Below are 16917 nucleotides of genomic sequence, written 5' to 3'. Positions count from 1 at the left end.
GATCCCACATTGAAGCAACTAAGCCCATGAGCCACAACTACTGAAGCCCACGTTCTAGAGCCGGTGCTCTGCAACAAGAGAAGCCACCGCAATGAGAAGCCCACAAGCAGCAACGAAGAGTAGCCCCCGCTCACCACAACTAGAGAAAGCCCATGGGCAGCAACGAAGACCCAACGCAGCCAAATTAAAAAAAAAAAAAAAACTTTAAAAGAAGAAAAGCTACTTTTCTGAAAAATACTGATACATCAGTCAGTCATGGTCCAGCCAGGAAGACTGAATCCACACCAGATAATTCAGTGGAGGGAATTTCATTATGTGGAATCTGAAAGAGGATGCAAGGGAAGGTGAGGCCCTAAAGGAGGTGGTGGGTGTGTTGCCCAGAGCCCAGGAATGGGGCCTCCCAGTGGGAACTGAGCACAGTGATCTTGCCGGGCTGTGGCTGGGGCCGTGGCAGGATCCGAGACTGCAAACAGCTAGACTACAGGAAGTACAGAGAACGAAGTCCCCAGGCTTCTCTCCTTCCACCCTCCAACATCCTGCCTGTGCCATGGACCAAACCTGGCAGGAGCTTGTCAGCAAGGGAGCCTGGGAAATGCAGCAAGCAGGGTACGGGGCCAGGATGGATCTGAGGACAAACAGGCAAATGACTGGCACCACAGCCAAACCTCCTCAAGCAAGAAAAAGGAATAAAATGAATAAAGAAAATAGAACAAGGATATCACAACAGATCTAGAGAACAAGAATTATAAGAGAATATAGTGTGCACAATATTAATTTGAAAATCTCAAACAGTTAATTTTCTTGAAAATACACATTGATTTTTATAAATTTCTTTTTTTAGTAGAGAATCTGAATTATCCAATAAGAAAGAAAAAACTACTCAAGGAATAACACCAAAAAGAATATGGGGAGGGGGGACAATTTTGTAAATAATTTTTTTTCAAACTTTTAAAGAACAGAAAATTCCCATGCTATAGAGACTATTTCACATAAAAAATCTAAAAACTCATTTTATGAAGGTACTGTAATCCTAATAACAAAACTTGGCCAAGAAACTGCTCAAACACAACACCACACTCTCTCAAGCTCAGGTTTTCACACTAGGCAGTGGCCTCAACACTATACTCCACAACGGTCCTTTTATAACCAATATATTTTTTTTTCAATGGGGAGAAATGTACTCATTTTAATGGAATTCCAAAAGATAGTATAATTTTAAATAAAATAGCCTAACAGGCATAGGTTATTAGAAACAGACACAAGCTACAAAAAGACTAAAAAGAAAGTATACACAAATAGCTTTTAATGTATTGGAAATAAATGGCTTCATTCTGGATTTTTTTTTTATTATTACAAACCAGGAACATTTTTATTGTTTATTCCCCATAGACAAACTATATTAAGATTTTGGTGAAAACACTTTTTTTTTAAACATCTTTATTGGAGTATAATTGCTTTACAATGGTGTGTTTCTGTTTTATTCACAAAATGAATCAGCTATACATATATATATATATATATATATATATATATATATCTCCCCATATCTCTTCCCTCTTGCATCTCCCTCCCTCCGACCCTCCCTATCCCACCCCTCTAGGTGGTCACAAAGCACTGAGCTCTGCTATGTGGCTGTTTCCCACTAGCTATCGGTTTTACATTTGGTACTGTATATATGTCCATGCCACTCTCTCACTTCGTCCCAGATTACCCTTCCCCCTCCCCGTGTCCTCAAGTCCATTCTCTAGTACGTCTGCGTCTTTAATCCTGTCCTGCCCCTATGTTCTTCATGACCCTTTTTTTTTTTTTTTAGATTCCATAAATATGTGTTAGCATATGGTATTTGTTTTTCTCTTTCTGACTTACTTCAATCTGTATGACAGACTCTAGGTCCATCCACCTCACTACAAATAACTCAATTTCGTTTCTTTTTATGACTGAGTTATATTCCATTGGATATATGTGCCCCATCTTCTTCATCCATTCCTCTGTCAATGGTCACTTAGATTGCTTCCATGTCCTGGCTATTGTAAATAGAGCTGCAATGAACATTGTGGTACATGACTCTCTTTGAATTATGGTTTTCTCAGGGTATATGCCCAGTAGTGGGATTGCTGGGTCATATGGTATATAACCAGTATTTTAAACACCCCTTTACTATCCTGAAATAAAAGTTTACAGGGAATATTGATTGTTTACAAACCTAATATCAAAATCACTTTAAAACATAAGGGAATAAAATACAAAAGATTCTGTATTTCAGTGTAAATGCTCATTCTTTCACATAATGAGGTAATCAGATGCCTGCGTGTATGTAGTAAAATCATCAAGAGCAGGACAGCCATGATTATACAGCCAGACTGGTGTGCTGCATTTGTGACTAACACCCAAGAGTCAAGAACATGATTTTTCTGAGTTGGTGAACAACTCTTTGGAAAGTTCTAAACAAAAGAAAGTACTGTTTTCTCCAGTTTTACGCAGTAGTTGAGTTTTTGGGAAATTCAGGTGTATTAAAACTGTGCAAAACTTTCCTTGTGTATTTGTAAAAAGTTAGGTTCAGAAAAATGGTACAGATGAACTGGTTTGCAGGGCAGAAATTGAGACATAGATGTAGAGAACAAACGTATGGACACCAAGCAGAGAAAGCGGCGGGGGTGGGGGTGGTGTGACGAATTGGGCAATTGGGATTGACATGTATACACTGATGTGTATAAAATTGATGACTAATAAGAACCTGCTGTATAAAAATAAAATAAAATTTTAAAAAAGAGAGAGAAAAAAAGTTAGGTTCTAGGCACACATAATTGTGAAAAGGTTTTCCCCTACATCAGTGGTTCTCAAACTATGCATAAGAATCACCTAGGGGACTGGTTAAAACACAAACTGCTGGGCTCCGTTCCCAGAGTTTCTGATCAGTAGGAATGTTACCCAGGGTGTTGTGAGAGAAGCAGACCAATAGGAGTTATTTCACACACACACACACACACACACACACACACACACACACACACACACACACACACACACACACACACACACACACACACACACACACACACACACACACACACACACACACACACGGAGTACCTGTGGGAGCTGGGCCCACAATCTCTGTAAGGCTGCTGTCTTCCTGTCCATCTGCTGCTGGAGCTTGGGGCCCACAGGGCAGGCAGGAAGGGGATGGCAAGGACCAGCTGGAACCTGTCAACTCTCGCTGTCTCCAGTCTTGATGCAGGTCACCTGCACGATTCATCACTGAGCTAAACACGCCCCCGGCCTAGGGGTGGGAGAAGCTTAAGGAAGGTCACGGGAAGGTGGAGCAGCTGCAGGTAGATAATCCACACTGACCGGTGAGTCACAGCCGCACCTGCCCCAACGCCCGAGCGTAAAACCAGCACGGCTGCGGCTTCCCTTCCACCCACCACGTCTCACTCAGAAACGTCTCTCGTGGTCCACTCTACCCAGAAACACACAGGGGAGTGAAATCTGGGGCATGTGGTTCCGCCCAGCCAAGTCACCACATTAAAAAGCCACCTCAAGTTTGAGGGTGGGGCTGGAGAATTTGCACTTCAGATAAGCTCCCGGGTGATGCGCACGCTGCAAGTCTGGACCAGGCTGAGGATCACCGCCCTCCAAGAATGCCCGGCAGGACTCTAGTGCAGGACTGCCTCAACAATTGCATTGCATCTACGTGGCCCCCGTCACTGCACACCGGGTGTGCCCCCAATTTTTATGACAAGCACAAATCCCCACCTCCGACTGCCAAAATGCTTCTTTGAGAACGGACATATTCCACAGGGAGGAACTCCTGGGGTTCTCTCAGCAATTCTAGGAAGATGCCCCAGAGAACCCCTTAAGGGACCAAAAGAAAATAAGCGATTCACGTTGACATCAGCACAGGATCCACTCTGGCAGCGGGACAGAAGACCCAGCAGCATGGACAGCAGAGAAAGTTTAGGAACTGTTTTGGCCTCACAAAAGCTCAAGGATACAAGAAAGACCAAGCAGCTATTTAGAGAGAATGAAAGAGGAGCAAGCAAGAAACCCTGCGAATAGCAACGTAAAGAAGGTGAGTAATTCGATTTGGGGCAGCTCTTGCATATGTGTGCTCAGAAGGATGTGTTCCAGAACAAAATGTGTCAAGGTGAGAAGGGTGTCACCAGGCCAGAGGAGGAGGCATGTTGAGGCGTGTCCAGGGGAGCAAGGGGTACTTTTAAAGGCTGTGTCTTTAGGGTCTCAGCCCAGACCCTTCTCTGGAACTGCCTCCCACTCTTCCAGGTCCTCTGAAAGTGTGAGTCAGCCACCCCCGCCCGGCCACAGCGGCTTGGCCCAGGGAGGGACGTGTGACCCAGGGACCCAAATCCTTTCACTAGGATGAGCCAATCTGAACTTCTCTCAGAGAATTTGAACTACATAACACAGAACTCCAGTCCACCAGGGAGAATGGAGTCAGGGCCAGGGTCGGCTCCGCGTGGGTGGGGCTGGGTTTCTGGGGAGCAGGAACCAGGGTCTGTGGAAGAGGCCATTCCTCAGAGACTGAGACACCTGTGGAGAAAAGCAGAGGTGAGAAAGAAACTGGCAGGCTGAGACAGAGCACAGCACAGGTTGAATGAATGAAGGAAACATGAATCGCCCCTCCCACACATGATCTCCGTGATTGGTTATTATGAACGAGTCGAGTCACTGGAGGTTAGGGAGGGAAGCAGGTGTTCCCACAGCTGTGGGAGAAGGAGGTGATGCTATAGGTTCTGATTCTCTCAACTAGCATTTACTGAGTATTGCTGTGCGCCGAGTACCATGCTGGATGCTGGGATAGGAGATACGGAGATATAGAAATATAGCCCCACTGGTGGGGGATTTGGGGGGAACACCCATAGAGGGAAGGGGTCGTGTGTTGTAGGAGCACAGAGGGCTGAGTATCCGCCTCCGCTTGGCTAGAGACCAGGTGTGATCAGGAAAGGTGATATTTGGGTTGCATCTTTCCTTCAGGCCAAGGAGAGGGTAGGGTGTTCCAGGCAGAGGAAACAGCAAAGGAAAGGACAAGTGGAAAAAGGCATAGCCCCAGGAAGTTGGAACTGCAGCTGAGAAAATGGGCCGTAGCTGGTCAGCATTGGCCCTGAGTGCTGTGCCCAGGCGCTGAGCTGGGAGTCCCTCAAGGATTCGGCGTGAGAGGGCGGCTGGCCGCGGCCATGGCCTGGAAGAGGCGGTGGAGACCTCCTCCAGGCAGGAAGAGCGAGGGCACGTGATACAGCGCTCACACCTGCGGCAGCCTGCCTGTAGAGCTCATCTGCTTTTCTGGATTCATTTCAGTGTAGCCAGCCAATGAGTGGTTTAGATCTTCTCTGCCCAGTGCCACCCTTAGACTTGGGCAAAATGGATGCCATGAACTAAGCCAGACCCAAAAGGACAAATATATGATCCCACGTACATGGGGAGCCTAAAATAGGCCTGTTCATAGAGACAGAAAACAGAATGGTGGTTGCCAGGGGCTGGGGGAGGCGGGCATGGGGAGTTCCTGTTTAATGGGTACAGAGTTTCAGTTTGGGATGATAAAAAAGTTCTGGAGTTGGATAATGGTGATAGTTGCACAAAAGTGCAACTGTACTTAATGCCCCTGAATTGCACACTTAAAAATGGTTAAAAGGGTAAATTTTAGATTATGTTTATTTTACCACAGTTTTTAAAAAGTGGATGCCAGGGCTCCATGCTATAGAAGGCCCAGCCCCACTCCAGCCCTCCTCTGGCTGCGCCCTTGTCCTATGGGCTTTCAGCATTCAAGCACCTCGCAGGCCTGAGAGAGGCTGCCCTTCCCTAATGGGCTATGGAAGGGAGTCCACAGACTAACTTGGACCATACACAATAATTCCCTTATGTACTGACTTCACTGCCCGACCCCACATACGCTGTAGCTACCAACAGTTTGCACGGTTGCGAGTCAGACAGCTCAGGGCCCAAGTCCCAGCTCTGTGTTCAGTTTCCCCCTCTGTAAAATGGGCCTAATCATAGTAGCACCTCATGAAGTGGCTGAAATGGGTAAATGAGCCCCTGCAATAATGTGGTTAGAGGCCTGACACACAAGAAATGTCAGAAAACTTGGCTCCTACTAGAATATTCACTCTGCGTTCTTGACTGGAGGACTGATTATAGTTGTGTTGAAGAGAAGTGAAGGGAGAAGGTCATGTTCTCTGAGGGTGGTGCAAAGTTATCCAGGCAGGCGAGTGGGAGCCCCCTGCCCTGGGCTGAGCCAGCTGGGAGGCCTGGGTCACGCTCACCAGACAGTGGTGTCTGCAAGTCCCACGTGGCTTATTATACTCTTCGGAGACATCAGTCTCACACAAGTCTCTGCCCTGGGGCTTAGAGTCTCATAATAAGTTTGATTAAAATGTCTCTCCCTTGGACCGTTCCACTCACAGGATTCACTTAGAATTCATTTATTTGGTGGGTTAATATTTTGCATCAGCTTTGTCTAAGCAGGATCAGTGCCCTGAGACCCAACCCTGGTGTTTCTTGCTATCTGTAAATGAGAATAAGGACAGGTATTTTTGCTATGAGTTTCTTCGATAAAAATTTGGCAATGCATAATTTGTGTCACCTAATTGCAACTTTTATAAGAAGTGAATTTTATGTATCCCCAGTTATAACTTCTTTTTCTTGAGGGATTTTCAAGTAGCTTCCAAAAGCCACCCTGCTTGTCTGGTTCAGATACTTTAAAGGCATAATTATGAGTTTGAATTGAGTTAAAAATAAGAGCCTCCAGAGCTTAGCTCCTGCTGAGCACAGTGGCAGGTGAAAAGGTAAATCAAAACACTTTTGAGCAAGAGAATGGATGGCTACAGTTTCAAATAAAAAATTAGGACGCTGTAAAAATCATCATATTACATTTGGTTCGCTGGGAAACATCTCCATGCGGCTACTAACCCACACTTAACTCACTGTTGTAAGTACTCCATGTAGGAGTACTAACAGCAAACGTTACTTAAAGCAACTAACATGTCACATTGCTCTAAGGATGATAAAATACATATGAAATATATACAATCTCCAGCTCAACTTTCCCTTATTTTGCTAAGGGGAAAAACACATGTGAGATGAAATTGTGTGGGTATTATATTTGAATCTTCTGGATCATTCCAAAGTATGATAGCAAATTTTCTAAAAGGAAATCTGGTTACTTCCAAAGTATTTTTATAATGCAGAGCTACACTAGGTTTTAGTATGATGAATTTCCACCTAAGTGAAGAGTTTCTCATTGAAAAGAGTGAAATTATTGAAAATATTCCATATCAGATTTATTTCCTGGCTACACAAAAAACTCTAAGCTCAGATTTCTGGGATACCTTTGTTGTTGTTTGTTTGGCCATGCTGCACAGCTTGCAGGATCTTAGTTCCCCAACCAGGGACTGAACCCGTGCCCCCTGCAGTGGAAGCGTGGAGTCCTAACCACTGGCCCACCAGGGAACTCCCAGGGATACCTGGAAAAACCATCTTCCAAAAAAGGCTCTTTGAAAAGTCTCCTCAATGGCAGCAGATTGACATGCTTTGAAGGGATGTCAGTCCCTTTTTGGAAAGGAGATACTGGGCAGAGTCACCTCTCGTGGATAAGGGAGGTGATCAGGCTAGACAATAAGCAAACTGTCTTTTCTGTCAGTGTTTATCCAGCCTTCCCCACGTGTATCTCTGTGTGCTGGAGATACACGGACACGAGGCTTTCTAAGGTGGCTTGAAGACAGTTCTTAAAGGAAAACCCAAAGGATGTCTTCAACAATGGCAACAACATATAAAGTCCACAGTGCATCAAAATGACTACTTTTGACAGATACTTATTTAGATAAGTTCTTTTATGTTTTTTTTAAAGAAAGACTAATTACTTCATAATCATACTTTATAAATCTACTTAGATAAAACTGTACTATGTGTAGATTGTGCTTTGTTTTATAATTGATGGGTTTCTGGAAAGTTGTGGGAAAATCCTTTAAAATCAAACACACAAGGAAATTATTTTAAGAGGGAGAAACTGTGTTCCCTTTATTTCCAAGCACCATTTGCTGTGTATGTCAGAGGCCCTCCAGGGACTCTGCTCCCAGAGAGATGCCCAAATCTCCAGAACCTGTCGACCTGCACTTGGCCTCCCCCGTCGGACCTGGACACCTGAGCACAGACGGGAACTAGTGAGCTCGTCAGAGGCAGGTGATAGAGCGGTAACTCCTCCAACCAGGAGTCTTCTTAATCAACGCCATGGTTCCTAGTTATTGCTCTGGACATATTTACAAACAGAAGAGACTTCACCCACTTTATCACCCTGGTTCACGATCTTCTAGACCTGGTCTCACATTTGTAGGATACGGTATGAGCTTTAAAGCTCTGCAGCAGCCCCGCTGGCAGTTTGGAGTGATTCAACCATGCAAAAATTCTACTTCGGTTGAATCATGAAATCGCTAGTTTTATAGACCAAAAATGGCAATCTCCCTTGGTTCAACCTAATATGTTGGAGGAAGAGTAGGGTATGGTATGGTTTAGAAAGTCAGCCTTTAGCATTGATCTTTCCTCCTCTTCCCTCCTCCAAATAACCCAACAGAATGCTTTCCTCTCAAGTAACTCCATGTAAATCTAAGACAGGGGATGTAGGGAAACACAGAGAGTTCCGAGGCTCCAGTCCTCCCAGAGGGAGAACAGGGGAAGACCTTTAGAAATGTATTTAGTTCATAAACAAATCCTTGTTTAGCTGCCCAGTGCCAGGAGTAAACTGCTCAGCCACTGCTGGTTCTACATCTTTAATGCCATCACCACGGGAGGGCAGAGCCGCCTCTGGCCTGGAAGGAGGATTTGGATCTCACCCTCACATTACCATGCTGTGAAAATTAAGGCACAGAATCACAGTGAAGACACACTGAGATGGTGATACAGTCAGATTCAGAACGAGTCTCTGAAACCTCTGGAAATCAGCTTCCATTTTAACAGCATGGACAGGAAAGCCTTGCGTGGTATTTCATAAGCCCAGCGGGTACTGAGTGAGAGAAACAAAATACGGTCTGTTGGACTGGGTTTTGAGCTCTCTCTCCTTCTCCTGTAGGTGTCGTGGTATAGAATCAAGGGCCATACAAACCCGTTTTGGGGGTAGATTCTGCAGTGTTTTCAAGATAGGTCCCCTACACCTAGAGTCTCCCCGGCGTGAGCTCTCCGACGTGCACTAATACGTGAGCTATTGTTGAATTGGCTCCCACACTCAGCACATCCATAGCGTTTTTCTCCCGTGTGGATTCTCTGGTGAGTAATAAGACCTGAGCTCTGATTGAAGCTCTCCCCACGTTCCCCACGTTTATAGGGTCTCTCTCCAGTGTGGATTCGCCGGTGGGTAATGACGTTTGAGCAGTCACTGAAACGTTTCCCACATTCCAGACACTCAGAGGGTTTCTCTCCTCTGATGGCTGGTCAGAGTGGAACTCTTACTGACCGTTTTCCCACACTCGGGGCACTGGTAGGGCTTTTCGCCAGTGTGCGTTCAGCAGTGTGTCCTCAAGCGCGAGCCGTTGGTGAAACTCTTTCCACACTCACTACACTTACGGGGTTTCTCTCCTGTGTGGATTCTCTGGTGCATAATAAGGCCTGTGCTCTGCGTGAAGCCTGTGCGGCACTCCCCACATTTATAGGGCTTTTCTCCTGTGTGGATTCTCTGGTGTGTGATGAGGTCAGAATGATCACTGAAGCCTCTCCCACATTTGGGGCATTTGTAGGGCTTCCCCACCATGTGGATTCTCTGGTGGCAAACCAGATATGAGCTTTGGCCAAAGCTTTTCCCACACTGGCCACATTTATAGGGTTTCTTTTCTCCAGTGTGGGCTAATCTGTGGACAGCTAAGTGTGAGCTCAGGCTGAAATGTTTGCCACATTCACAGCATATATTGGGTTTTTCTCCAACATAGGTTCCCTGAGGACCTATGAATTTACCTAGGTCTCTTTCTGGAGGAGAGAGCAATTCTTGTCCATCTTCTAAGGATATTTCCCACTGCTTCTCTGCCCCATATTCACTTTCCCAGTCTTTCCTCCAGTTGAGGTATTGGGAACCATCCACGCTGGATCTTCCTAATAACACCCCAGGTAGTTTTACTGCCTCTGAAATGTCCTGGCTTGAATCCTCCTCATTCTCTGTCCTTGTTTCAAGATCTGAAAGAATGAAATGAAACTGCAAAGGTTACCTACTTTCTGATTCAGAAGAATGGAAACAATGTGAAAGAGGTCCTTACTGGTCACTTAAAAACAAGTTATTGGTGGTGACAGACCTTAATCAATTTTCCATTAACCAGGAACAAATAAGCTGGAATATGGCTGAACCATTGTCAAGACCAGCAGACATCCAGGCCTCACTCACTCCCCCAGCTTCTAAGCAGGAAGGTCATGTGGAGAAAGGCTGGAGGCAGGTCCAGGCGCACTTCTTCCTCTTCAGTCAGAGCTGCTCCCCCCTCCTCAGAGGCTCTGTCGCCAAGCTCAGCTCCCCCTCTCCTCCCATCACCTACGAACTGGCAATCGGTACTAAAAAGCCACCTTTCTCTTCCTGATACTGCCTTCTGGGTAGAGAGACGTGCCTTAGAATAATTCTCCTGGCCATTCTCCATCCCCTTCCTTACAGGTGGGAGGAATGACTTCCTTCGTTAACAAGCAGCTGGTGTACGTGGCTCAGATCAGCAGTGAAGGCTCTATCCCTGCAGGGCGAGGTGGTGGTTGTCCAGTGCTGCCTGTGGCTCAGTTCTGGGGCTCTGTGTGACCCCACAGCTAAGCCACACCCTCAAGAGCTCCACCATTTAGAAAGCTGCCATTCTGATCTCAATGTCTTACTCATGTCTCTCTCAGTCGGTCTAGAACCTGAGTAGGAGAACAGTTCTATTTACCAGATCACCTGAAATTCCAGCAAAATGACTGAGCCCCACCACGGAAGGGAGCTCATCTTAATCATGAGAAATTCACCCCTTCAATAATCTAAGGTTGACTGTAGTTTTAATTTAGGGTCATCCATGTTCCCTTTTTCTACTAACCTGGTTAAGTGATAGTTAATTAAAATTATAATTCAGATAGAAATTTAAGAGAGAAATCATAAACACTAATACTTCGTTTATAGCTACATATTCCAAGGTAACTAAAGAGACCAGGCTTTCTTTTCTGTTCTTCTCACAACTCCTGTGGTTTCAGCACCACAGAACAATAACCCGGGAAGATCAAGTGCCTGGGTTCCTCTCCCGCCCTTGCCCAGTGCTGGCTCATCCATGTTCAGAATTCCAGGTCTGACTTCTTTGTTGGTACGATACTAGCTTTCACTCATTTCCCACCTGCACAGGAAGTTTTCCAAATTTCCTTGAAATCCTGGAGACTGTCCTTCCAAAGTTCTTCACTTCCCTCCAGACTTGAGACCCCATCTGATGGGGGAACTGGAGGTCCTGCCCAAGGAAAAGCAAGAAGGGACATGGGGTTCTTACGTAATTTGCCTTCTGTTCTCATATGTGGAAGTGGTAGGTGGGATGAGAATGGAAGCACGCCTCAGAAAGGTCTAGTTTTCAGAAGAAAAAGTTAATGACTTAGGAAATTTTCCCCCTTAAGTTCAGCATACAGGGCAATGTGCTTATGTATTTTAACAATAATTATAACGATGACAATGAGAACTAACATTTGCTGAATGCAAACAATGTAACAACCCAGGGAGGTAGTTACCATCACTGTGTCCATTTTGCAGATAAGAAAATGGGGGCTCAGGGTGTTTAACCAATGTACCCGGGAACAGACAAGTCTTTAAAGTGGCAGACTGTTATATATAATATATGCAGAGTTCACACCTATGGGGCACTTTAGGTGGAAACAAACAACTGAAACTTTAAGTAACTCTCCTGTTTCTCTAATATTGTTACTAAAAGCAGGCAGGGAGATCCCTTTGCTGGCAAGCAGAGCAAAATCCTCAAAATCATCTTCCTGAGTCACCCTGGACTATTGGTTTCTATCAGTATTTAAAGATCGGCTGTAAATAGTATTCCTCTATAGAAATCAACGATTTTCCTCCTGACAAGCCCATTCACATACAGACTAGTGATAGCAGAGTGACAGACATAAGCATGTCTCCTGATTCACGGTCCCTAATCTTCCCGCGGGGCTTCCTCTCTCCCACTGTTCTGAAGTGCACTTTGGGGAAGAGAGCTTATCATTGGGATACCCCCTCAAAGCCTGGGGGCCGAGGCTCCCGGGCTCCTCTTGGGGCTCCTCTGTCACCTCATTACCATCCCATCACTGCCTTCTGGTTCTCATTGGAGTCCCCTCTAGTCCGCAGAACGCCTCCTGCCACCTCAAAGGCATCAAAAGTGTTGGCCAGGGTCCAGGGACTCATCAGGGCATCCATCTCATCGTATAAGGGGCAGGTGCCTGGAGTGTGGGTGCTCCTGGCTTTGCGGTAGTCTGGAGGTTTTTGAACCGGTAGCGACACTGCTCCAGGGTCCGCAGGAAGCCCCGTTCCCGCAGCTGCTCAGCCACAATCCGGTACACCTGGCGGTTCCGATGGCACGTACAGAGCTTCTCATGAATCCAGGACTCACTGTGAATTCCCAGGAAAATCTTGGTTTCCTCGTAGCCCCAATGCATCCCTGCCACCTTCTCATCCTCCAGGCCCTGCCACTCCAGCTCATCCCCCATCTTGGCTTTTCTCAAGATGGGCACCTGGCCAGGCCTGACTCTGCCCCAACCCACCAGGGAGTCTCACACTCTCCTTCCCTCTGGAGCGCTGAAGACCTGGGCTCTGTGGCTTTTCCTCCTGCTCCACATGGGAGCTCACACAGGGGCTGTGGGTTGGAAAGGCTGTTTGCAGGGAGACAAGAAGAAGACATAATGGTTGGGTGAATTTAATAATCCCAACCACTTTATATGCCAGGGAGAGGAGATATTTTTTTTTTTTAAGTCCAAGGGAGGGGGGCCTTCCCTGGTGGCACAGTGGTTGAGAGTCCGCCTGCCGATGCAGGGGACATGGGTTCGTGCCCCGGTCCGGGAAGATCCCACATGCCGCAGAGCGGCTGGGCCCATGAGCCATGGCCACTGAGCCTGCGCGTCCGGAGCCTGTGCTCCGCAACGGGAGAGGCCACAACAGTGAGAGGCCCGTGTACCGCCAAAAAAAAAAAAAAAAAAAGTCCAAGGGTGGGCTTCCCTGTGGCGCAGTGGTTAAGAATCCACCTACCAATGCAGGGAACATGGGTTCAAGCCCTGGTCTGGGAAGATCCCACATGCCAAAAATAAATTAATTAATTAATTAAAATAAATAAATAAATGCAATGAGTGGGACAGGGAGGAGAGAAAGCAAAGGAAGAACTAAGCTACCATTTACTGAACACCAGGCACTGCACTGGAAACTTCACATTTGCTCAAAATTCCCGTTAGTATGCGGCAGAGCTGGGATTTGAACTCAAGACTGTCTGAATCTGAAGCTTTTGTTTTTCTCCCACTACACAATCCTGCATACTATGAGGACGAGATCCAGATACCGAAAGAAGGAAGTAGCCATTACTTTTAAGACAAACAAGCAATCTTAGAGTCAAGGAAAGAATGACTTAATACAACCCCTCACTACCTCAGCTGTGGCGCTGCCTTACACAAGGAAGGAGATTTGGGCAACATTTTTCAAGGTGATGAAATTTGGAGCCTCATCTATAAAGTTACTGGGCCTGCCCGCTGGGTAAAATTCCTTTGTAATTTCCGATAGGCAAGAGAACTGGTGCAAAGGGCCCCACTCAGTAGTAGAAGGTGACCTGAGTAAGAGGAATGTCTGGCCCACCTGGAAGCTGCTTATGGCCCCCCCTGGTCACAGCTGTGCTCCGGAGAAAGAGCCAGAGCCTGAGAATCAGGCAGGCCTCGGGGGAGAGAAAGGAGCCATTAGAGGGAACGCTTCTTGGCGCCCCCCCCCCACCAGGGACCAGCCCATCGGGTTTGGAAACAGAAAAGTCTTCCTCCTCCTCTTATTGTCTGCTTTGTCCCATCAAAGAAGGACTGGTGAAAAAGCAAAACAACACATTTCTCAAAGGAGAGTTCCAGATTTCCCTTCCATATCCATCCACGTTACTGACCGTCAGCGTTTTATGCTTTTATTCTTCAGTTTTGATAACACAGGTGAATCATCTGAATTGGTCTGGGGACACGTACCTGTTTTGGGAATTACCGCACTCTAGTTTAGCCCTACCTTGTGCCTTTCCTACCACCCAGGCCTAAAATTGGTACCCACACCTTACCTCCTGGGACCAGTAAGGTCTCACTCACATAAGGAGAGGTGCCACCAGCTCTGCTGTGTCGTTTTACAAAACATGCCGACCAAGGTTCTTCTTCCCTTTGGAGGTGCCTGTTGAGGATTCCACAGATTCATGTGGTCAGCCTCAGTTTATATGCCACATCCTCCCAGGGAAAGGAGCTGTACCCTCTACCCCACTTCCTGCACTCAGAGCGGGTTTCGCGCCCTCCCCACAGAAGGGTCCCTTCTCCCTCCCTACACCGCTGCTGCTTACCGCTCTCGTGGAAGGATCCAAGTTTTACTTTGGGGCTGTGGTTCATTTGGTCTTCTGGTTCTGGCTGTGAGTTCTTCACCACTGCCTGGAACAGATACATGGATTCTGTCTGTGCTTGCTTCAGATGGATGTTTAGGGGACCTAGTACCGATCCTGAGGGTTCCTTCTCCTCTGACAGCACCTCCTGTCCCTGCTCAAGGACTGGAAATGGTCAGAATTCTGTAGGCACTAAAACTTAATCATCCCCAGACATAAAGAAGCAAAGGGGGAACTCAGTCTTATGCAAATCACTGCAGGGGCAGTAAGGAATGTGGATGTGTGGGAGATGCCATGGAGATAAGATCTGGAACCCAGGCCCACTGCAATCTGCCCACCCAGCTCTCCCAGGGCTGCTCCTGTCAACCTCTAGGCAAAACTAACAATACAGAGAGAGCAAGCAACAAGGCAGCTATTTTGCAATAGGACCTAAAGGTTCAAAAATGTCAATAAAGACCAGTGAAACCCCTTGCTTCAGGCTGGCTGCTGCTGAATGAGAGCTGTTCTCCAAAGAGAAAATAGGTTGTATCTGCTCCTCCTGGATCAGAGTGGTGCTCAAACTATTTTAAACAATTCTCTTATTTACTGGTGGGGACCAACACTCAGAGCAACCAATGTTGTGCGTCCTCTGAAAAGTCAGTCTGAAAATGGAAGGAAAGTTGCAGCTACCAGGCCCAGGGAATAAGCAAATTCCATGCCGACACCAACAGCAAAGTGTACACATCACCCATACTGCTGGCAACCCAAGGTGGCTCTGTCTCTCACATTCCTCTATTTTAACTACTCAGAACTAAGTTTCCATATCTCACCTGCAGCCCCAGTCTTCCAGGTTCTTTTTGCAAGTCTTCCACCAGAGCCACTGCCTCCTCTCCACTCTCTGGATGTTTCTGTCTAACCCAGATCTGGATCTCCTGGGGAAGGACAGCCAGGAACTGTTCCAGGACTAGCAACTCCAGGATCTGCTCTTTCATACACTTCTCCTGTCTCAGCCACTGATGACAGAGCTTCTGGAGTTGGATGGACTGCCTCCCGGGGTCCTGATGCTTCTTGATAGTGGAAGTACCAAAAGTGCTGGCAGGTCTCTGGTTCAGGGACACTCCCTTGAAAGAAAATTTCCTGCTCCCAGTGGGAATCTTCTTTCAGCTTCACTATTTGGAGCTCTTCTTGTACTTGAGGAGTCTGGATTTGTTCATCCACAGCTACAGCTATTGTTCAGATCAGAGAAGAACCCTGCAGCTGTGACCTGAAGTTCAAACCTCTTCCTTTACTTCACTGGGAAGCCACCTTTAGATAGGAGTCTAAGTAGAACTTGAAATTCTAGAGCCAGAGACATACATTACAGAGTGAATTCTAGTGAAAATCACAAGGGTTAGCCCAGTGGGATTGAGGTGAAGAAAAATCTTCCTATTCCTCCCTCCCCATGTCCTGATGCCCATGGAGTCTAGCCCTCTGTCACTGGGGACGCAGCTCCAGAAGTCTGACAGTAGGGGTCAAGGGCTGGTGGTCTGGTTGGAAAGCAGAGGAGCGTGAAGCTGTGTTTGCATAGCGATTTACTTAGCGCCAAGAAAATGCCAATGATCCATACTGAAGAATGAGGATGAGCTGATGGAGATAATGGGGACAATAAACTGCTCATTCTCCCAAGCCACTGGTCTTCAGAGTGTTGCCAAGTACATGCAGTACAAGAGGCAGACGGCACACAAGGTAGCAGCACCTTGGAGAGCAGAGCCTGAGTGGAGCCCGCTCTAAGCGTCAGAGATTCAACCGCTCCAACCCTCAACTCTCCTCGCCTCTGGGTGGGTTCTCAGATTTGGGCGGGCCCTCTCTGTATTCCTCAGTCTTGGCATCGTAACTCTCTCCCAAACAGGGAGATTTACCCTGGTTAAGGTTACAAGATGTAACAGCAAGGATAATAAGATCACAGACTCACAGGATGCTACAGTTGGAACGAAAGTTAAGAGATAGTCAGGCTTCAACTCCCTCAAAGCTGAGGCAGTCACGGCTCAGAGACCCCCAGCACCTTGCCCAAGGTCACAAAGCTGGCAGGAAATGGGCAGTGGCTCAGCCCGGTCACGGTGGACTGGCTGACTGGCCCGCAGAGCGTGACTTACACTGGAAGGCTACTCTGCTCCGCGGGCGACCTTCTTTAGAAGCTTTATGGGGTAAACGCGGGTCCTGGGGACAGGGTCGCTTCGTTGGCTACGAGGCCAGGGTCATCCCCACCGGGCCAGGTGGACAGGGAGAAGGAGGACGCCGCCAGCATGAGGGGCGCATCCTGCCCCGGGGTCTGCTCGCGGGGACGCGGGACCCGGGGTCTCCGCCCGGTCACGCCCAGCCCGCGCGGGCCCAGGCCCGAGGTGAGGGC

At 47.2% G+C, this 16917-nt stretch overlaps 1 protein-coding gene across 1 annotated transcript; it reads right to left on the bottom strand.

The window, feature by feature from the left end:
- Positions 1–8058: 8058 nt before the first annotated feature.
- LOC309819329 (uncharacterized protein) lies at positions 8059–16399 on the bottom strand (the record flags this gene model as incomplete). The annotated part of the gene is made up of 5 exons (XM_082649432.1): positions 8059–10164; positions 14247–14353; positions 14517–14601; positions 15362–15439; positions 16327–16399. 5 exons carry the CDS (start codon positions 16397–16399, stop codon positions 9503–9505), a joined length of 1005 nt encoding a protein of 334 aa, XP_082505558.1. The 3' UTR covers positions 8059–9502.
- Between the last annotated feature and the right edge of the window lie 518 nt (positions 16400–16917).

The sequence above is a fragment of the Grampus griseus genome (assembly GCF_964374135.1).
Source record: "Grampus griseus genome assembly, chromosome: 2".
NCBI lineage: Eukaryota > Metazoa > Chordata > Mammalia > Artiodactyla > Delphinidae > Grampus > Grampus griseus.
This window is presented reverse-complemented; position numbering and strand designations above follow the sequence as displayed.